The 23,373-nt window shown below is 42.5% G+C and overlaps 1 protein-coding gene across 4 annotated transcripts in view; it reads left to right on the plus strand.

The window, feature by feature from the left end:
• MAMDC2 (MAM domain containing 2) overlaps nucleotides 1-23,373 on the plus strand; it is a 163,256-nt gene that overhangs the window by 81,424 nt on the left and 58,459 nt on the right. For all 4 annotated transcript variants that reach the window (XR_009738049.1, XR_009738050.1, XM_061425523.1 and 1 more), the window contains exons 6-7: nucleotides 12,538-12,794; nucleotides 16,450-16,543. Coding sequence is in view for 2 of the 4 variants with exons in the window: in XM_061425523.1 (XP_061281507.1) it covers nucleotides 12,538-12,794; nucleotides 16,450-16,543 (351 nt within the window). In the remaining 2 variants the exon portion in view is untranslated. The remainder of the gene's footprint in view (nucleotides 1-12,537; nucleotides 12,795-16,449; nucleotides 16,544-23,373) is intronic.

Genomic DNA, 23,373 nt, shown 5'->3' on the forward strand with positions numbered 1-23,373 from the left:
TTCAGACTCTTTTGTTGACTATGAGGGCTACTCCATTTATTCTAAGGGATTCTTGCCCACAGTAGTAAATATAATGGTCATCTGAATTAAGCTCACCCATTCTGGTCCATTTTAGTTTTCTGATTCCTAAAATCTCGATGTTCACTCTTGCCATCTCCTGTCTGACCACTTCAAATTTACCTTAATTCATGGACCTAACATTTCAGATTCCTATGCAATATTGTTCTTTACAGCATCAGACTTTACTTCCATCACCAGTAACATCCACAACTGGGTATTGTTTTCACTTTGACTCAGCCTCTTCATTCTTTCTGGATCTATTTCTCTGGTCTTTTCCAATAGCATATTGGGCACCTACTGACCTGGGGTGTTCATCTTTCAGGATCATATCTTTTTGCCTTTTTATACTGTTCATGGGGTTCTCAAGGCAAGAATACTGAAGTGGTTGCCATTCCCTTCTCCAGTGGACTACATTTTGTCAGAACTCTCCACCATGACCCATCCATCTCGGGTGGCCCTATATGGCATGGCTCATAGTTTCATTGAGTTAGACAAGGCTGTGATCCATGGATCAGTTTGGTTAGTTTTCTGTGATTGCGCTTTTCATTCTGTCTGCCCTCTAATGAATAAGGATAAAAGGCTTCTACAGAAAAAAAAAAAAAGAGGCTTCTGGAAGCTTCCTGATGGTAAGGACTGACTGTGGGGGAATCTGGGTCTTGCTCTGGTGGGTGGGGCCATATTCAGTAAATCTTTAATCCAATTTTCTGTGGATGAGTGGGGCTGTGTTCCCTCCCTGTAGTTTGGCCTGAAGCCAAACTATGGTAGGGGTAATGGCAGTAATGGTGACCTCCTTCCAAGTGACTTATGCCAGTATGCTGTGGCTCCCAGGACTGTTGTATTCAGTGCCCCTGACACTGCGTCAGGCCACTGTCAACCCACATCTCCGCCAGAGACTTCTGGACACTCACAGGCAAGTCTGGCTCAGTCTTCTCTGGGGTCACTGTTCCTTTCTCCTGAGTCCTTGTGCACACAAGGTTTTATTTGTGCCCTCCAAGAAGACTCTTGGAAGGCACAGTCCTGTGCCTGGGGAAGGTTTCCCTGGGCCTGTGGAAGTTCTGTAAGCAAATTCCACTGGCCTTCAAAGTCGAAGTCCCCAGGTTGGGAAACCATTGCAGCACTATTAACAATAGCCAGAGCATGGAAACAACCTAAATGTCCTTAGATGGAGGGATGGATAAAGAAGATGTGGTTCATATATACAATGGAATATTACTCAACCATTTAAAACAGGAAAAAATAATGCCATTTGCAGTGACATGGATGGACCTTCACGTATAATAATAAGTGATATTATACAATATCACTTGTACATGGAATCTAAAGAAAATGGTACAAGTGAACCCATTTACAAAACACTAATAGAGTCATAGATGCAGAAGAGAAACGTATGGTTACCAAGGTGGAAATAGAGGATGGATAAATTGGGAGATTGGAGTTGACGCATACATGCTGCTATATATAAAAGGATAATGAGAACCTACTGTATAGCACAGGGAACTCTACTCAGTACTCAGTAATGACCTATATAGGAATGGAATCTAAAAAAGAGTGGATATACGTGTGTGTGTATATATATATATGAGATTCACTTTGCCATACAGCAAAAACTATACTGTATGTCAACTATACTCCAATAAAAATTAATTTTAAAAATAAAATGCCTTGAGTCCCTCCTGAATATGTATAAACACATTGCATTTGGCATTAGAAAAAAGAAAAAGGAGGATTAAAGGGAGTAAGGAATGAGAAAAAGAGGACCTGGCTTTTCTAATATCCTGACCAGTAGATTTTCTAGTGTCTATATCAAGGCGTGATGATGTGGTCATCCCTGAGGAGCACAAAGACTTGGTGGCAGAGCATGTCAGCCCTGCCGTAGGCACTCGCTGCTCTCCTCCCATTCCCTCCCCCTCCCATCTCCTCCTCTCCATTTTTCCTATCTTTTCTCTTCTTCCTCGGCTATTCTAAAACTGCTCCCAAAGGCAGGCAGCTTTGCCCACTAGCATTGCTTAGTCCCCTGACGTCAGTATGAAGGCCCAACGAAGTATTTGAGCCTGAGCCTGAAGTAGTCATGAATGGATGTGAGAGTTGGACTGTGAAGAAAGCTGAGCGCTGAAGAATTGATGCTTTTGAACTGTGGTGCTGGAAAAGACTCTTGAGAGTCCCTTGGACTGCAAGGAGATCCAACCAGTCCATTCTGAAGGACATCAGTCCTGGGTGTTCATTGGAAGGACTGATGCTGAAGCTAAAACTCCAATACTTTGGCCACCTGATGCGAAGAGCTGACTCATTTGAAAAGACCCTGATTCTGGGAAAGACAGGGTGGGAGGAGAAGGGGACGACAGAGGATGAAATGGTTGGATGGCATCACCGACTCAATGGTCATGGGTTTGGGTGAACTCCAGGAGTTGATGATGGACAGGGAGGCCTGGCATGCTGTGATTCATGGGGTCGCAAAGAGTCAGACATGACTGAGCAACTGAACTGAACTGAAGGAAAGAACTCTAGGGAGACTGTTACCTGCTTCCAGCAATCCTGAATTATAATCAGCCTACTCAGAGCCTTCTTCATTGATCACAATGAGGCTTTTTCATTGATCGCTCATTCATTCATTCAACAAATACATAATAAGCACTCTTTATAGACCAGGTATTCTTGCATAACCTAGTGATATAAAAACTTCCAACTGTTCCCTAGAATGCCACTGTTTGAGTATAATAATCTTTATGTGAGAAGAATTCTCACACAAATCATTCTATATATGTCATCAAGTAAACTGGGGAAATGCTGAGCTGAAGAAAGCTAAATAGACACCTCTATTTGATGGCTTCTCAATGCCTTTAATATGCTTCTGTGTTAACATATATTATGGCCTTTCTCAAAATGTTCAAATACTGAGATACTATGTAAATATGCATAGGGATGTATGATTAGTACAATTATGAAATACATGATATGGGACCACAGAAAAATGAAAAACCACCTTGGTTTTGGAATTTGGGGAAGGCTTTCTACAGGAAGTCATATCAGAACTGGTATTTGGCCTGATGGATAAGGAGAAGATAAGAATAGTGTATGCAGAGGTGTTCAGGCATAAGAATAGATAGTTTCTTTGATGTTTGGAGAGTGTTTAAAGATGGTGGCATGTGTGATAATGGCAGAGTAGGGCTTAGATCCTAGGTTGTATTTCTGCTTGTGATCAGCAGGAAGCCTGGATGCCTACCTTCCATTCACTTCTTCCAACTGTTCTCTGCTATTTTACTTTGGCTTCTCTTTTTGGAGTAAGATACTCAGATATGCAGATGACACCACCCTTATGGCAGAAAGTGAAGAGGAACTAAAAAGCCTCCTGATGAAAGTGAAAGTGGAGAGTGAAAAAGTTGGCTTAAAGCTCAACATTCAGAAAACGAAGATCATGGCATCTGGTCCCATCATTTCTTGGGAAATAGATGGGGAAACAGTGGAAACAGTGGCAGACTTTATTTTTATTTTTGGGGGCTCCAAAATCACTGCAGATGGTAACTGCAGCCATGAAATTAAAAGACGCTTACTCCTTGGAAGGAAAGTTATGACCAACCTAGACAGCATTTTCAAAAGCAGAGACATTACTTTGCCAACAAAGGTCCATCTAGTCAAGGCTATGATTTTTCCTGTGGTCATGTATGGATGTGAGAGTTGGACTGTGAAGAAGGCTGAGCCCCGAAGAATTGATGCTTTTGAACTGTGGTGTTGGAGAAAACTCTTGAGAGTCCCTTGGACTGCAAGGAGATCCAACCAGTCCATTCTAAAGGAGATCAGTCCTGGGATTTCTTTGGAAGGAATGATGCTAAAGCTGAAACTCCAGTACTTTGGCCACCTCATGCAAAGAGTTGACTCATTGGAAAAGACTCTGATGCTGGGAGGGATTGGGGGCAGGAGGAGAAGGGGATGACAGAGGATGAGATGGCTGGATGGCATCACTGACTTGATGGACATGAGTCTGGGTGAACTCCAGGAGATGGTGATGGACAGGGAGGCCTGGCGTGCTGCGATTCGGGTCGCAAAGAGTCAGACACGACTGAGCGACTGAACTGAACTGATTACCCAATGGATAACCAAAGAGCCTTCTCATTACCACCCAACACACACACACACATACACACATTCACACTCCTCACACTTAGACTCCTAGGTGAGACTTCTCCCTACATAGGATGGGGCTAAAACAGATGAGTTCTAAAAATTCTTAAATTTTTTATTTGAAACACTTTTTGCTCATATGACTCAAAGGTTTGACCAGGATTACTCTTGGGAAAAAAGCCCCCAATGCTCTAAATAAGAGAAAGGCCACCTTTCTTATTACATCTGCTTTCTACCAGGTATATTGATTTTCCCTGAGCTCCATCAATTTGGGTGACAGAGGAAAGATTAAATGGTTCAGCTGTCTGCTCGCAGCAGCAGATTTGGCTCTGTATAAACTCATCTCCTGTTATTCGTATCCTGGAAGCAGCTTATGCTTTTGTTTTCAGGTAAAAACCGGAGAAACAAACAGCAGGGGTGAGGGAAGCTATGTGCCTGCTCAGAAACTTCAGAGCTGCAGAGATGCTGAAGGAAGTCTTCTCCGGAGGGCTGTAGCCTATGTGTTTTAGAAAAGAGAACAGTGAATGTAATATCTGAAAAATATTGTGTGGATGTCAGTTTTCCTTCACTTGTCTGTGTGTTTTTAACAGCTTCAAACAGTGAGTCAGATTTTTCAAATGAGCACTGTGTCTTCAAATTCTTGACTTATGGTGGAAATGACTAATGCAGTGGGACTGTGATAGACTACTGGAGGGGCTGGGACATTATCTCGCTTTTTATTACTCAGTTTGGATTCATCACATGTGGATTTCTTTCCTTTGTTAATATTTTATGAAGTGAAACAAAATCCTTCAGGGGATAAGCTACTGACAGCTCAGATCATTACTGTTTCCTACCTGTCTTAGCAAAAAGAAGATAATTGCTGGAAAGATAATGAGGGAAATCTGTTCCTTTGCTGAAATTTTAAAAATCAGGTCTGCATACAGTGCCGCTACAGAAAGAGCTGAACAAAGTTTCAAAATGTAGAATAAGGTCAGAGTTGTTTTACTCCATCAAAGACCCTGACATGGATGGATCATCTTTCCATAACTCACAACATTCTTTTCTCATTTCACTTTGGATTGAGTTCAAGCATCATCTTCATAGAACTTATTCGTTCTCACTCTGCACTGATCCATTTGGTTCATCGCAAAAGCACTCAGCAGGGAAGCAGCTTTATTAATTTTCTCACCATTACCTTTGTGCAAGCTCTGCTGGATCTCCTTTCTCTGTCCTCGGGTGACTTCACCATGGCTTTCCAGGCACCTTCTGATATTAACAAACCACCTCATTTTTAAGGATTAAATTCAGTTGATTTGGAACCCCAATTTCTGATCCTTCAACCAGAACACAGAGCAGCTGTAGAGAAGCAATTGGGCTTTACTTCTTCATACTTCTTCCCTTTGCTCTTTTCTTCATCTTCCCCCACTCACGATGCTGCTTATGGCTTCTCCAGGGTTGGGAAGGCAAGATGGGGAAGGGAAGGGGACGAAAGGTCATATGTGACCTGTGCTGTTTAATCTGGAGTCGATGACCTTCATGCTGCAGGTGGCTGGATGCTGGCTATGTCTCTCACAGTCAATGACAAAAATGCACTCTCTGGCCATCTGTGAATCCCCCTTAGTGCTTGTTATGAGGTACACCCCACCAGCCCCTTTTTGTTAGGGTTACTGCCCTGGATGCAGTCCTTTCGAGAAGAGTCCTTTCAGGCACTCTAGCCCAGCTACCTTCTGAGTTTTCCACTTAGGCTTCGGGAAAACTCAGATGTCTCCCCCATCAAACTCTGGAAGTCCAGCTCACTGGCAACAAAAATCCTTTCCGTCCCTTCTGCCCCCAGGTCCCTACAGCCTCTAGCTGCATGCTGTCAAGGCTCTGATACAGAGGCCCAGCCTCTGCAACCCATAAACTCCAGTTACCCCTGGAGTTCTCTCAGTAACTCTCCCACCCTCCTCTCAAGGCCCAAGGCAGTCACAGAACCCAGGAACTTGCAAGCGTGGGTGGGATGGGATTAGATGGTAGTTTCCCTCCCCAACCTCCTCTACAAGTGCTTCTCTGAAACCCCCTCCCTTGGGTAAAGGTAAGAAAGGGGAAGCAATCCCCTCCCATTCCCTTGGGGGATCAAAAGGAAACATATGGCAGGTCAGCTCCACAAATCTCTTCAAAGGAACTCTGCCTCCAGTCTCTCTGATCCCTCCTTGGCCTTCTCATATATACAGGCTGGCAGAGGAGGGCTGAGGATGGAGGGTTAGGATTAGTGGGGAGGTGAAAGGGTCTAATCTGGTACAGCAGGTTTAGATTCCAAGTCTGCCACAATGTAGCATATACAACAGGGATAGTTTAGCACCACTCTGTAGAAAATAGAGGGACTTGTGCCCCATTGTTCTTATCACTAAGATCTTAGCAGAAACTAGAAGTCCCACTTCATATACTGACTCTACTGTAGAGTCAGACTCTATTATAGTAAAACTTAATCAAACCCTTAGAACTAAAGGTTTAGCAGGTAACTGCCAGACCTGTAGACTGGAAATTGGGCATGGTAACTAGATGCCTTTGGGTGCTGCCTCCTCACAATGGCAGCAGACCCACTGGCATGCCTTTCTTTGGGTCTTCCCCCACACCCAGGAGACAGCTCGTCCAGACAACCATGACACAGATGCAGACATTGCAACTGGAGCACAAATGTGGCCAACGGGACCGAATCACAGCTGAGTCAGAGGGTGCTGCTGGCATCGCAGCCAAGCCAAGGGCAATCTCTGTGGAATGCTGGTTAGCCAGACTGTTTGAAAATAGAAGTTCAGGAGTTGCCTTCAAAGTTCTTTTCCTAATTTAAGGGAAAATGGCTGACTACCAGTGAGCCACTGGTTCCACATGAAAAGTTGAGCTAATACAGAGAGCTGCTGTAAGAAAGGAGGGAATTCCTCTTCAGAAGTGAGTGTGCACATGCTCTTAGCGCAGGCATTTTGCCAGAGGGGCCTGAGCTTTGGCTTGGGTCCCAGAGAGTTTTGCTCTTTTAATAGAATCCCCAATGGTTTGGTTGATTATAAGGATCCTTTCCACCTAAGATCTATCTATACCTAGTTTAATCTACTCAGACTTAAAGGATCTGATTTTTCTTTCTAAAAGTCTTCCTCTAGAAATTCTGGAGGTTCCAGAACCCTGGACCAGTTGAGGAGTTGGCCTCATTGAGCTGGGCAGAAAAGTTCTTATAGGACACTGGCCATAATTTTCCAAGCACTCCAGGCTACCTTCTTCATTCCCCTTGGAAGGGTACACCAAATGGTGCCTGCACCACCACCTGCTCCCAACCTCAGAGGAGACTGTACCTGATGACACATATTCAGCCTGGGCTGGTGGTCATTCCTCTGGCCCAGCCTCCTGGGGCTGACACCTGGTGATTTCTGAATCATCCACACTCCTTCAACTGAGATGATACACTTCTGATGAGTTATCTTCTGTTTCCCAGTCAAAAAGTGTCTTACTCAGATAGTCAGTAAACAGTACCCAACTTTGGCAACAAATGAATGACAAAGAGGAAAGGGTGGGGAGGCAGTAGAATGTGGTCTGGTCTAGTGGTTCCGTATGAGACTTGGTGTCAGCAGTCCTGGTCGGGTTCCCAGCAGCCTCTCTGACTCACTTCGGCCAGGTCACATTGTGTTTGCTGTTGTTTGGGATCAGCAGTGGGACTGTGGCTCACTGGCCTCATGTCTTGTGCATGGGTTGTTAACTAGGCACTAGCTGCAAATTCAGGTACTTAAATGTTGTCCACCCAGGAGGTAAGTAGCCTTTAAGAAGCACTGTCAGATATCTGTCAGCTGTGAGGAAGATACATTCATAATGGGAAGGAGTGTGAGACATTGCTCCTAACCACAGTCATCATGTACTCTGGAAGCAGAACAAATACTTTCCAGTGGATGTGTGAGGTCTCCTAGATTTCCTGAGGTCTCTTGTAGTTTTGGAGGTGTGCTTCACCTGGTAGACTGAATTCCTTCTTCATGACTGTCTGGCCACCAGCAGTGCTTCAGAGGACACTGAGCTTAGGAGGGGAGCTCGTGGCCTTGCCTCCTTATCAGAAGTTCCTGGATTCTGCTCAGTCTAACATTCTGATTCTTCCTTTAAAATCCCTCCCCAGACGCAGCCAACTGGGAGCTCATCACCTGCTGCCAGTCTTGCAGTTATGTTTATTTGGCACTCACAAAGTTTAAAAAATTGTGATGGCAGGTATTATAGGTTGAATTATATTTCCTCAAAATCCATATGTTAAAGTCCTAACCCTCAGAACTTCAGAATTGGGGAATGGAAATGGGGTCATTGAATATTAATTGGTTAAGATGAGGTCATACTAAAGTGGGGTGGACCCCGGCCCCGCCCAAGTCCAGTATGGAAAAAAAGGGAAATTTGGCCACAGAGAGATACAAGCTTAGAAGGGAGAATACCATGTGACCATGTGATCTCTGAAGGCAGAGATCTATCAGTTAGTGTCAAAGATTGCCAATGCCATGGAAGCTAGGAGAGAGGCATAGAACAGGATCTCCCTGACATCTATCAGAAGGAACTAATTGTTCCCATATCTTGACCTTGGCTGTCTGGGGAGGCCTTACAAATAGCTGTGAAAAGAAGAGAAGCAAAAAGCAAAGGAGAAAAGGAAAGATATAAACATCTGAATGCAGAGTTCCAAAGAATAGCAAGAAGAGATAAGAAAGCCTTCTTCAGCGATCAATGCAAAGAAATAGAGGAAAACAACAGAATGGGAAAGACTAGGGGTCTCTTCAAGAAAATCAGAGATACCAAAGGAACATTTTATGCAAAGATGAGCTCAATAAAGGACAGAAATGGTATGGACCTAACAGAAGCAGAAGATATTAAGAAGAGATGGCAAGAATACACAGAAGAACTGTACAAAAAAGATCTTTACAACCCAGATAATCACGATGGTGTGATCACTCACCTAGAGCCAGACATCCTGGAATGTGAAGTCAAGTAGGCCTTAGAAAGCATCACTACGAACAAAGCTAGTGGAGGTGATGGAATTCCAGTTGAGCTATTCCAAATCCTGAAAGATGATGCTGTGAAAGTGCTGCACTCAATATGCCAGCAAATTTGGAAAACTCAGCAGTGGCCACAGGACTGGTAAAGGTCAGTTTTCATTCCAATTCCAAAGAAAGGCAATGCCAAAGAATGCTCAAACTACTGCACAGTTGCACTCATCTCACACGCTAGTAAAGTAATGCTCAAAATTCTCCAAGCCAGGCTTCAGCAATATGTGAACCGTGAACTTCCTGATGTTCAAGCTGGTTTTAGAAAAGGCAGAGGAACCAGAGATCAAATTGCCAACATCCACTGGATCATGGAAAAAGCAAGAGAGTTCCAGAAAAACATCTATTTCTGCTTTATTGACTATGCCAAAGCCTTTGACTATGTGGATCACAATAAACTGTGGAAACTTCTGAAAGAGATGGGAATACCAGACCACCTGATCTGCCTCTTGATAAATCTGTATGCAGGTCAGGAAGCAACAGTTAGAACTGGACATGGAACAACAGACTGGTTCCAAATAGGAAAAGGAGTATGTCAAGGCTGTATATTGTCACCCTGCTTATTTAACTTATATGCAGAGTACATCATGAGAAACGCTGGACTGGAAGAAACACAAGCTGAAATCAAGATTGCTGGGAAAAATATCAATAACCTCAGATATGCAGATGACACCACCCTTATGGCAGAAAGTGAAGAGGAACTCAAAAGCCTCTTGATGAAAGTGAAAGTGGAGAGTGAAAAAGTTGGCTTAAAGCTCAACATTCAGAAAATGAAGATCATGGCATCTGGTCCCATCATTTCATGGGAAATAGATGGGGAAACAGTGGAAACAGTGTCAGACTTTATTTTTCTGGGCTCCAAAATCACTACAGATGGTGACTGCAGCCATGAAATTAAAAGATGCTTACTCCTTGGAAGGAAAGTTATGACCAACCTAGATAGCATATTCAAAAGCAGAGACATTACTTTGCCAACAAAGGTTCGTCTAGTCAAGGCTATGGTTTTTCCTGTGGTCATGTATGGATGTGAGAGTTGGACTGTGAAGAAGGCTGAGCGCCGAAGAATTGATGGTTTTGAACTGTGGTGTTGGAGAAGACTCTTGAGAGTCCCTTGGACTGCAAGGAGATGCAACCAGTCCATTCTGAAGGAGATCAGCCCTGGGATTTCTTTGGAAGGAATGATGCTAAAGCTGAAGCTCCAGTACTTTGGCCACCTCATGCGAAGAGTTGACTCATTGGAAAAGACTCTGATGCTGGGAGGGATTGGGGGCAGGAGGAGAAAGGGACGACAGAGGATGAGATGGCTGGATGGCATCACTGACTCAATGGACGTGAGTCTGAGTGAACTCCGGGAGTTGGTGATGGACAGGGAGGCCTGGCGTGCTGCGATTCATGGGGTTGCAAAGAGTTGGACATGACTGAGCGACTGATCTGATCTGATCTGATCTGACCTTGTACTTCTAGCCTCCTGAATTGTGGAACAAATTTCTTTAGTTTCAGCCATCCAGTTTAGGTTACTGTTACGGTAACCCTAACAAAATAATAGGTGTGGTATCATTTTTAAATGAATGGGTTTGCCAGAAAAATCTGGATTTTGAGTTTCAGTGGGAGAGGCCTGCAGCCCCTGGCTGATGTGAGGGCATCGGCAGGAGGTAGAGGGATGGGTTCTCAGGGAGGAGCACGGGTCCAGTGCCCCTCACCCCCAGATGGTTGTCACAGCCCAAGAATACAGACCCAGCACTATCAGATTTTCTGATTTTTTTCAGGGAAGTTTGATATCTGCTTCCCATTGCTGGTGAAATGTGATTTCCACTGTTGATGGCTAATCTGTCACTCTCCATTTTCTCCCTGACCCACTCCACTTCAGTCATATACTTGATCTGGCTGACTCCTCTGATCATCTGAGTTTGTGATTTCTCTTTATTCACAGTCGCATGGCTTGGCAAGATAGTCAGACAATTCTATTTAAGCCAGGGAGATTTTTCAGAGTGGGTTGAACAATTTGCTACCAGGAGAAAGGAGCTTTGATTTATCCATCTTTCCCCTCTGCCATATTGCAGTGAGGATTGTTCTGAGACCGTGTTTCTGCTTTGGATCACCAGTTGTTGAGGGCCCACCACATTCCAGGTGGTATGTTAGCTGCAAAGCAAGTGTGCAACATGTGAATGCATATATTCTTCCTAATATACTTACTGCTATTTTGCTGGTGATTAAAGAAAAGATTATAAACCAGGTACCATGTAATAAAAGCAAAGACATTAAGCTGTAATTGTTCTGAGCTTATAAATAGAAAGGCCATTCTATCATAGCTGCATTGCCTCACATGTCTCTGTCACTGCGGCTCAAATAAATTAGACTAATAAATAAAATTGCTGATACTAATAGTACCATATGGGAGGAGCATGGTATAAAAACACCAATGGCATTCCTTTACTTCATTATAATTATCTTAGGCAATTACAATGTGCCAGGTACACGCTAACCAGTTCACATACACAATCTCATTTAACATTCAGATCAACCCTGTGAGAGAAATATTTGATTCTTATTCTAGAGATCAGGAAATTGAAGTCCAGAGATATTCAGTAACTTGCTCAAAGTCACAGGGCATAAGATGTAGAGCTGGATTCAAAGCCAGTGCATTTAATGCAAAAATCCAGGTTCTCCCACTTCCACCTCTCTTTTTCTTTATTTTACCAAAATGCCTCTAATGAAGATCAGCTATTGGGTCTGGAGTCCACCAAGGCCTTGCCAACCATCGAGGGAAGGGGGCTTGGTCCCAAGTTCAACTTCCCAAATCCTAACCCTGTCGACAGCGTTGACTGACCTACATGCTCTATTAAAGAGGTACAAATTGTCATCTAGTTTGAATTCGAAAGCTTTGTTTCACTCAAAGAACACACAGTAACATTACATGTATGTGGCAAAGATGTAGAGGAGAACAGATGGTGCACTTGGCGTGCTCTTAGAAACCTTATCACTCAAAGAAGGCTTGTTGGAGGGGCCTTCGGGGTCACGTTCTGCTATTTTTCCTCAACTGTGTTCAGCTTATAAACATTCAAACACTTTACAGATGACATACCTACCTTTCTATATGTATGGTTTACTTCAATCGAAGGTAAAAGAAAGAGAAAGAATGGTCCTTATATTAAGCAGAGCACAGTGAACTCCACTACTTATCTCCCAGCTGCAACTTTCATCAATCTATGGCCAAACTTCTTTCATCTACAGCTCATTCTCTTCCTCTCTTCCACTCCCACCAGGTTATTTTGAAGTAAATCCCAAATTGTGTAGTTGTGTCTGAGAATCCGTCTGTCTGTCTTAGGTTGTTTTCTCTGTGTGATTTCAGGCCATTACATGTACGTGGACTCTATCTATGTCAAGCACTTCCAGGAGGTGGCCCAGCTCATCTCCCCGATGACCACGGCCCCCATGTCTGGCTGCCTGTCATTTTATTACCAACTCCAGCAGAGTAATGACAACATCTTCTCTGTGTACACGAGGGACGCAGCTGGCCTGTATGAGGAGATCTGGAAAGCGGGCGATCCAGGGAACGCTGTCTGGAACCTTGCTGAGGCGGAGTTCAGTGCCCCGTACCCCAAGGAGGTAGGTGTGCCTGGTGTGCCCTGGCCTGGCCACTCTGCAGAGATGCCACCCAGACGTGGAGCAGGAGACACTGCAGGCTCATACTCATTCCTCCTTTCCTTTGTGTCTCAGTCTTAATCTCCCTTTTCCCTTCCTTGGCCTTCTCCACTTTTCTGCCTTCCTCTGTATCTCTCTGCCTTCCTCCTCTACCACTTCATTTTCTAGAAGAGTATTTCTTAATAAAGACAAATATTAGAAAGCCAGTTAACCAACTAGATTTCTTGGCCACACTCTCCCTCTGAACTTGCACTGTGGTTGTGTGAGTTCAGATGAGATTAGTCAGACTCCTTCTACATGAACCTTACTCTCAAACTTCAGCTCCTGACAGCAGCTGTGAAGGTTCCCCTTACCTGAGGGAACACTCCTTCTAAATTTAAAGAAAAAATGACTAATTTTTTCTTTTCTCCTTTACAGTGTAAATAATGTCATAAAAGTCAGAAATAAACATGATTTTGGCCCTAATTTGAAACAAGCCTTGGGGCCTCTAAACTTTTTATGGTTTAAAACTGTTCATTTACATGAGTGGTAAATGTCCAGTGCAGAAGAATTAGAAAATTCAGAGAAGCAAAACAAACTAAAATGCCCTACACCAGCCCTGCAAAGAAAAAAACTAACATCTTGGTATTCATTCTTGAAGACCTTTTTGTAAGCACATATATTAATACGTATCTATACATGTATCCTGGGTTTCCCAGGTGACGAGGTGGTAAAGACTCTGCCTGCCAGTGCAGGAGACGCAAGAGGCTTGGATTCAATCCCTGATTCGGGAAGACCCCTTGGAGAAGGAAATGGCAACCCACTCCAGTATTCTTGCCTGGGAAATCCCATGGACAGAGGAACCTGGCGGACTACAGTCCATGGGGTCTCAAAGAGTCAAACAACTGAGCACACACACGCACACACACACGCACGTATTTCAGTACTGACAACAATCCAGCAAAGTAGATAAAATTATCCCCGTATTCCAGATCAAAGAGGAGGAAATGGAAAGTGCAAGACGTTTGCTGTTTTGTTCTAGGTCACACTACTGGTGAGTGCCAGGGTGCTAAGAAAGTTTCCTGCACTAAATCTGACTTAAATTTGAAGGAAGAGGGGAGCTCTGTGGTTGCAGATCTCAGGCTCTAAAGAGAGTCTTAGTCCCCACAGCTTATGAACATCCCCTGCTTTCACTCTGCACTTTTTGCAGTATCTTGCCTAGTTCCGTTTAGAGTGCAAGAGAGGCCAATGATCCTCTGGATGCTTTTCAGTAGTGCCATCTGCTCACCTGATGCGGCGGTTCAGTGAGTGCTGGGGTGAGATCTCGGTTTTGGAAGTGATCTGTCCATGGACTGTGTACCTGCCACTCCCTTTCCGTCTTCCAATTCCCCCTACCCCAGACAGCCCCAGAGAGGGGACTTTTGTAGTATGTGTGCTATTTCCTATTCCAAACTCTAACCAGGCCTTGATTTACTCTTGCAGCCCGGTGGAAATTTTTCTGTGAGTTTGGGTTACAAGGAGAAAAAGAAATGCACATGCTGCTTGAGAAAGTTTTCCTTCTATTAAAGTCACAAGTCACATGCACAGTGAAGGCGTTGTCCTTGCAAGTTCCTTTCATCCAACCGTAAACTCCTGGGGCAACATTTATATGAGTGAGACTTTGCTGAATTTTCTTTTTAATCAATGCTTGAAAAGTTAACCATTTCTGTTTACTGCTTAAGTTTACTACTAAACTTAAGTACATATCCTTTTGAGTCACACATGCATGATTTTGCCCTGGCAGTTGGGACTCATTACATCAGGATTATTGACTCCTGGTAATTTCCGAGAAAAGAAACTTACTGCGGAAATCAGCGAATTTAATGTCCCCGTATTCTCAAATGAATTTTTTAAAGGAAGACAAATATGTGAACAATAGAGAACACAATGACACAGAGGCTGTGATTTGCAAATTATGATTGGAAATATCCTTATTCAGTAAGGATATTTAGATCAATCAGTAAGATCAATCTGTTGTTGGCTTTATCACCTTGAAAATGAAATGTCATAGGCCTGTGTTGAGCTTGTAAACTGAATTTGCTCCTCCTCATTCACCCAAATCTGTCCCTTTGGTTCTCAGCCCTTCCTCCATTGCCAGAGACAAACTTCCAGGATTGTCTTAGATTTTGGAGAGGCCAAGCGTCTAAGGACCATTGTTGTCAAACTGAAAGGGACAATCTTATCCAAACTCTTTTCTCAAAAATTAAGAAATTGAGACCTAGAGGATAAAAGGGACAAACTAGAGTTAATTAGTGGCCAACTAGAATCAAATATGAATAGCAGTTCAGGAGGGGGTCACCCTGGAGAAAAAGGCATGGATTTAGTTCAGAGCTTATGCACCTGACTCCATAGGATCTATATATACAGTATCTCATTTAATCACATCTACAGTCTTACAAGGAAGATGTTAAAAAGTCTATTTTATAACAAGAAAAGTGTTGTTCTGAAAGGGTTAGCTATGTCCCCAAGGTCACCTAGTTAATAAAGTGACAGCAACAGGATTTGAACTCTGGTCTGTCTGCCTCTAAGACACCATTCTCCTTAGCAGAGGGCAAAGACTAGAGGCCTATGGATTAGATCTAGCCTATAGTGATTTGTCTAGCTGCTATAGTGGTATTTGTTTGTTTTTATTTTGCACACATATTTGTTTTAGTTTTTGAATGAATTGTCAACATTGAAAAATCTGAAGATTTCAAATAAAAATCTAGCCATCAAGTCCTCTTGACAATTTGGTGAGTCCAGGCATATTAGGCCTGAATTCGCACCTGCCAGCAACTGACGAGGCTAAGTAGCAGCTGCCCCCAGTAGGTGAGCCTGGCTCCCTATTTCACACCATTTCCTGCTGCATCAGATGAAACCCATATCACGCATTTAGATTACGTGCCTGGCCCAGGTGGACACTTGGATTTCCCCCTCTGCTTAACAGCTATCTTATGTTATCAATCCAGCAGGGTGGTCTGCACACTTCGGTGGTTTTCCCAACACAGGTGAGTGTTGTGCTCACCATACTTGATCCCCATGGAAAGCAGAAAGTCGTCCATTGAACTCAAAGTTGGTGGCAGAGAAGACAGTATAACTAAAGGGGCCTGAACTCATTAATAATCCCATGTTCTCTCTTTTTGACCATGCCAGGATATGCCGAAATCCTAACATTTGTACACAGGAGTTCTGGGCCTGATTTTGCCTTAGGCATCAGGTAATCATCTCTGATTGCTGCATCTTTGTCCAGATGGACATAGAATTTTGTGCATGAAAAAGAGAACCTGGGAAGGGCTCAGGGCTCTGGGAAGGGCAGGATTGCCTTCTGCAAGCAGCATGTTGCCTCTTTAATTGGAGTTCATAAAACAGATTATTGAGTCTGCAGTTCTATCAGCAAGTGATATAGGTACTTTGACATGCAAGGGAGGGGGAAAAGTCCACCAATAAAATGCAACTTAGGGCTTAGTAGTCACTCTCCCCCAAAGAAACTGTGAGTTAAGGAGGGAGCTGCTCAAATACCTATACACCTGGCTAGACCAACACACCATTTTAAGTCATAGTTATAAGCGTTTAAGCCTAAAAGAAAATATGTAAACATGTAACATGTCTTTCTCCTCCGCAGGTTATTTTTGAAGTTGCCTTCAATGGTCCCAAAGGAGGATATGTGGCCCTGGATGATATTTCTTTCTCTCCTGTTCACTGCCAAAATCAGACAGGTAAGCATTCTCTTTTTCTTCTTCCTCCCATTTGGGATTTTCCTTTCTCAACAGATGCCTGTGGTCAGGACTTGCTTTAATTCCTTTTAATTTCTTCTTCTTTTCCTTTTTTATCTCATGCTTAAAAAATTATTTAGCCAAACAGTCATTTCTCTATTATTTTACTCTTTTTTTCCTCTCACAGAATGAAACTGATTTTCCTGACACCAGAGGTAATTTTCCTGAGTTAAGGAGATTTTATCTTCTCTACGTACTAAGAAATTAAAATTAAATAACTACCCCCCTCCACTCCATCTTTCTCTTTAAAGGAAATCTTGGGTCCATAGACATGTGTATAGAGTAGACAGAAAAAACTCTCAAAATCTACTGAGTAGAATTATAAGAACTCTTTCTAATTTTATGAATCCAATTTTTAAATGTCCTCCCGTTTAAAGATGTTAGTATTTGGTATACATCTGTTTGATGGTTTTGACTTCAGAGTATGTATTCAATTTCTCTTTCTAAGTGAATGCTCACATAATTTTATCATGACCAATTTTGTAATTTCCATAAACTTTGTGCTTGTAAAAAGAGAGGGAATTTTTACTTCCTGGGAAAATAGGTAAGCAAATCAATTCAAAGTGAATTAGAAAACAAATGTTTTAGAATTAGAAGGGTGACGCCAAAATTGATAACCCAGATAAAGGTGTTCCTGCCAATGCAGGAGACATAAGAGACGTGGGTTCAATCCCTGAGTCAGGAAGATCCCCTGGAGGAGGGCATGGCAACTCACTCCAGTATTCTTGCCTGGAGAATCCCATGGACAGAGGACTGGTGGACTATAGTCCATAGAGTCGCAAAGAGTTGGACACAACTGAAGTGACTTAGTATGCACGCATGCACAAATAAATGCAGTTGACCTTACCTTTTACCCTGGTGGCTCAGATGGTAAAGTGTCTGCCTGCAATGCGGGAGACCCGGGTTCGATTCCTGGGTTGGGAAGATCCCCTGGAGAAGGAAATGGCAATCCACTCCAGCACTCTTGCCTGGAAAATCCCATCGATGGAAGAGCCTGATAGGCTACAGTCCATGGGGTTGTAAAGAGTCGGACACAACTGAGCAACTTCACTTCGCTTCACTTACCTTTTAATGAATTTGTTTCCTTGAGAGGCCCCAGGGAGACACAGTGGTCATCCATCTCATTAAGGAGCCTTTGTTCTGGGTTTTGGAGTGTGGGAAGTAAATTTTTGAACTTGGTTTTGGTAGTGTAACTTTCACTTAAGATAGAATTGGTCTCTAATTTAATATAGTTTTGAATATATTCTTTTTTAATGTGCATATTATATGCATGTATTTATTTTTACAAAAATAAGGTCATACTGTACATACTATATATAACTTGCTTTTTTTCATATAACAGTACATAATGGACATGTATCTATGTAAACAAATATGGGACTACATCATAATATCATTATAATGGCTATAAAGCACTCTAGCATATGGCTTTATCATCATTTATTTAAACAATTTCCTACTGTTGGACAATTAGGAAATTCCAATTTTGCAACCTCAGATATGCAGGTGATAGCACTCTAATGGCAGAAATTGAAGAGGAACTAAAGAACCTCTTGATATGAGTAAAAGAGGAGACTGAAAAAGCTAGGTTGAAACTCAACATCAAAAAAGCTAAGATCATGGCAACCAGTCCCATCATTTCAGGGAAACAGAGGGGAAAAAGAGGAAGCAGAGACAGATTTTGTTTTCTTGGGCTCCAAAATCACTGCAGATGATAATTGCAGCCATGAAATTAAAAGATGCTTGATCCTCGGAAGAGACAAACCCAGACAGCATATTAAAAAGCAGAGAGATCTCTTTGCCAGCAAAGGTCTGTATAGTCAAAGCTATGGTTTGTTCCAGTACTCGTGTATCGATATGAAAGTTGGACCATAAAGAAGGCTGAGAGCCAAAGACTTGATGCTGTTGAATTGTGGTGCTGGAGGAGACTCTTGAGAGTCCCTTGGGCTGCAAGGAGATCAAAATAGTCAATCCTAAAGGAAATCAACCCTGAATATTCATTGGAAGGACTGATGCTTAAGCTGAAGCTCCAAAACTTGGGCCACTTGATGTGAAGAGTTGATTCATTGGAAAAGACCCTGATGCTGGGAAAGATTGGAGGCAGGAGGAGAAAGGGATGACAGAGGATGATACGGTTGGATAAAATTACTGACTCAATGAACATGAATTTGAACAAACTCCAGGAGATAGTTGGGGACAGAGTAACCTGGCATGCTGCAATCCATGTGTTACAAAGAGTCCGCCATGACTTGGCTTAGCTACTGAACAACAATAACAAATGTTGCTATTCCAAGCAATAATAAAATAACCAATTATCTATATCATCACTCAATTAACTAAATTTTTTTTTCTCTTAGAAAAATTCTACATTGTGAAATATCTTGATTGAAGAGTACGTACTTAAGAATATATGTGTGCATGTGTGTATATGTATATATATCTTAGGGTACTATCAGCCTCCAGAAAAAGCCAAGGCAACTTATTTGCAACAGTCACATGTCAGAATGCCTGTTTCTACACACCTACACCAACCACGGGTCTTGGTAAATTTTATATCTTTGCAAATCTGATCACACTAGATCAATCAAACAGCTGTCAGATGCCTCAAGTTGGGGCCAACCAAACTCTCTTTAGGACTTTTAATCTTGTCTGGAGTGACCCAGAGATGGAAGAAACCTTAGGGAGATAGTTGAGCAGTTCCTTCTACCAAGGCATTCTGGAATTGCCAGGCTCCTTCCTGCCAGCCTCCTTCTTGTTCAGACTTCTTGACCTCTTCTATTACATCCTCACAGCTTTCCATAAACTTTCCTTTTTCCTTCTTAAGCAAAAGGCCTTTTCTTCGGAAAAGATTAAAAAACCATGAAAAGAGTGTTTTGGTGCTGACTCATAAACGTTACTGGCAGTTGCTGCTGGCAGTTGTCTGGGAACTCAGTTAGATCTGTCTCCTGAACCACTTACACATGATCTCTCCAGGAAGGTGGTCTCAGGGTTGTCAGACTACTTCATTGGTGGCTGACTTCTGGCAAAACCGTGTTCCAAGAGAACCAGGAGGAAGCTGTAGCACCTTTTATGACCCAGCCTCAAAAGTTGCATACCATCACTTCCTCTGGATTTTATGGGGCAAAACAGTCACAAATTCATATTATGTCCATAGTTACATCAGTCCATCTTAGGATTGTTAAATGTCATCAGATCAAGAAGAGGTGTCACATACAATTGCTGTTAGTGAAGATATTCACAGAGTTGAAGAAAGTCCTTTCCTTGAAGTAGAGAAACCCACCATGGGAAGCCTTCAATTGATGAGGACGTTGAAAAGCTGAAAGCTTGTCCTGAAGATCCCAGACAAGCCCCCAAGATGATAGCTTATGGTAAACGATATCAGATTCTTGATCTCCAAAGAAGATTTATCTTCGGGACCAGGGACCAGGCTTATCACTCAAGAGCTTTTGTGAAGCAGAGTTTTATTAAAGGATAAAAAGGGACAGAGAAAGCTTCTGACATAAGACATCAGAAGGGGGACGGAGAGTGCCCCCAGTTTCGAATATATTCTATAAGCAAAGGAGCTTAGAATATTTTCCACTCAAACTAAACTGTTACCTCCAAATTACAGAGAAACTTACTAATTAGCTGAAATCAAACATTAGTTTTAACTAATTCTAATTTAAAAAAACAAAACTAGTGAAACAGAACAGACTTGATTTTCATATTTATATGCTCTAATTAAAATGATGTAATCCTAACAGTAATCAAAAATTAAGAGTCTCTAAATTTGGCAGAACACAGAAACCAAAGTGGTTTCACTTCTCTAAATATGATTGCTCCCTAATTCCATCAGTTAATGTTTCAGTGATGTTAATAATAGTTTTACAACCTCTTTAACATTATTTTTAGAAAGTTTCTCTTCTCAGTCACTGGACATTTACATTGAACTTTAAAAATATTTCCAAGTTGTGCATGTAGAAGAAGAGGGGTTTATTTAGTATCTATACTGGATAGCAGGTGGAGTGAAGCTACAGCTGGAAGGTGATAGAATCTACTGAACCACCATACAAGTAACATTTAGAAACATTTTCCCATTAAAAAAGATACAGAATATATGTGAACTCTTTTCTACTGACTGATGAAAAGAAAAGAAAGATTCCAGCAAAATAAGGACCATTTGTTAAGAGAGATAGTGACCACTTAGTCTGTGAAATCCAGCCCAGATAAAGACCCTTCCTCCATACGGACTACCAGGGATTCACATTTTTATATAGTTAACCAAGGTTCCCTATTGGTCTTCAGAACTTCCTAGTATACCAGCTTTCCTTTAAATGGTTTAACTGCATTATCAAAGTATTGTGCTTTTGAACCAGGACTGTGGACTCACATCCCTACTCTGCCATTTACAAGCTGTGTGACCTTCAGCTTGTTACCTAACGTCTCTGAGACTGCTTTCACGTTTATGGGACAAGGATGGAAGAATCTGTTTCATAGACTTGTCAGGAAGATTGATGATTTAATAATGTCTGTGACAGCCTTGGAACAGTATGGCACACAGAAAATGCTTGGTCATGAGACCTAATATTATTTACTTAATTTTCAAAATACTCCCATTCATTCCCTAGAGAACAGGGAGTCAGACTGAAACTAAAGAGAACCAGCAAAGGGCACTGCCTTGATGAATGTGTAAGCTGGAGCCTGTTTTGTGCCCTTCATTAAGCACCTGTGGGCCAGATTCTGAGTCTTAGAGGCTGAGCCCTCTAGTTTTCATACTTCCTTTTACATTTCACAAATAGTTTATGTCCTTCTGTTTCATAATAGGTACCAACATTCTTTTCTTTATCTTGGTTACCTCCAGACTTATTGTCTCTGCTTTTCCCAGCTGGATTTGACATTTTCTTCCCTCATCTCCCTAGTAGGTTGAAACAGGAATTACTTCAACATATGAAGCATCTTGTTCCCACCATCTGGTTGCTCTTAGATTAATCTAGTTTCCCAGACCTGAGACCTATCTCAGAGTCACAGGTATTAAGCACCAGCTGCTTGTCATCCCCCCAGATATTTCCCCAGGATGCTTACAGAGTATAGTGAGAACTTACCCCATCCCTCCCAGCTTGAGTTACAGCCCTTCCCTTTCCAGGCCTCTCCCATCTGAAAACTCCCCATCCACCACATTTGACCCAGAACCTAGACTGTAGGAATAAGCTCTCCTTTTACTCTGTAAGTCCTTGAATACCTAACAGGTGATTCCACTCACTTCTCACTTCTAGAAATCCTGCCTTAATGCCCAACTGCCAAACAGAGACCTCCAGTCTCTGCCATATGCAGACCTAGCTTCCTCTCTGGCCTTAGATTCACCCCACACCCAGGCCAGGCTCTGGGAGGACACTGACAGTCACGGATATACCTCCAAAAGGATGTCTGTGTGGACCTAAGTCCCAAAATTGACCATTCACCAACAACACACTACCTAGACCTCTTGTCTGGTTTGGAAATGTGGCTCCAGTTGTTGCCTAGGCTACAGCTGCAGGTATCACAGTCTTCCTTAACTCAGAGGCCTTCAAGCATCTCCACAGCCTGATCAGTGGCCCAGGTCTGCTCTGTCGTGATTCCTCAGTCTGGTGCTGGGTCCCACTCACAGTATTCCCTTGCCAGCTTTGAGCTGTCCCAGCCTGCTTTCAGGCTGGCCTGGGCTAAAATAAGAGCTACTGCACAAGTCTAACAGTCTACAGAGCACCACACCCAAAGTCTCTCTAGCACTACAGGGGCTGATAAGCCTCTTAGATCTCAAGGACTGATACTGAGTTCATCTCTATGAACTCCATGAAGCAGAGGAAAAGATGAGAAATATTCCCAACCAGTCTTCTCAAACGGAGAAGATTAGTTTATCTTCTCCCTCTATCAGATTAGTTTATCTTCAGAGCCTCCTGATTCTAAAAAGTTCAAACGTTGGAAATCAAGTAATTAACTAAATGGTGCGTTGTGATGCTCAAAGAGAACTTTTTAATTTTTTTTGATGGGACAGGGTGATCAACTGATGCTCAGGAGCTTCCAATTTCTTCTGATTCCTTCCTATGCTTCAAATATATTATTAACACTCCTCAACTTCAATCACCACTTGACACATACTTCTGGAACAAGCCTGAAGCAAAGGCTTTTCATTCACCTCATGTGTTTGGGGATCTCACTTTAGGTCATACATAATAAGCCCTCTGGCCCCCATCTTCAGGAATTAGATAGTGTCTCATGCTAGAATAAGCATTCTAGTTGAAAAAGATTTAGGTTTTGAGTTATGCTTTTGAGGTTTTCTTTTTATCAGACTGTCTCAGGACCCCCGACAAACCCACTGCTAGAACCAAGTGTTTAGCAAAAGAATATAACTGTGTCCTCAGAAAAATCTTCTCTGTGTGACTCAGTTTGTCACTATGGAGACAACAGAGCCTTGCTTACTTACAAGTTTTACTATCACCTCTCACCTCCTCCCACACACCTAGGAAATGGGTTATGGATCTCTTTTGGGTGCCCAAGTAGATTATCCTTGGGATATATTCCTGATGAATAATGTCACTGACCTTCCACTCTCTTTATCCATGGCTTTTGGGAGTGCTGCCCTATTTTCTTATCTGAGTGGCTATCTGTAGGTCTGAATTTCCATCTGCTTTTTCATTACCAGGTGGCAGAGGGGTGACTAAGACTGAAGACCATTATGGGGTTTCCTATGGGCTCAAATCTCTGTGGGGGGATGTCAAAGTATCCTTGCTTGCATGTAATCATAATCAATTTCAAACGTA

The sequence above is a fragment of the Bos javanicus genome, chromosome 8, assembly GCF_032452875.1.
Source record: "Bos javanicus breed banteng chromosome 8, ARS-OSU_banteng_1.0, whole genome shotgun sequence".
NCBI lineage: Eukaryota > Metazoa > Chordata > Mammalia > Artiodactyla > Bovidae > Bos > Bos javanicus.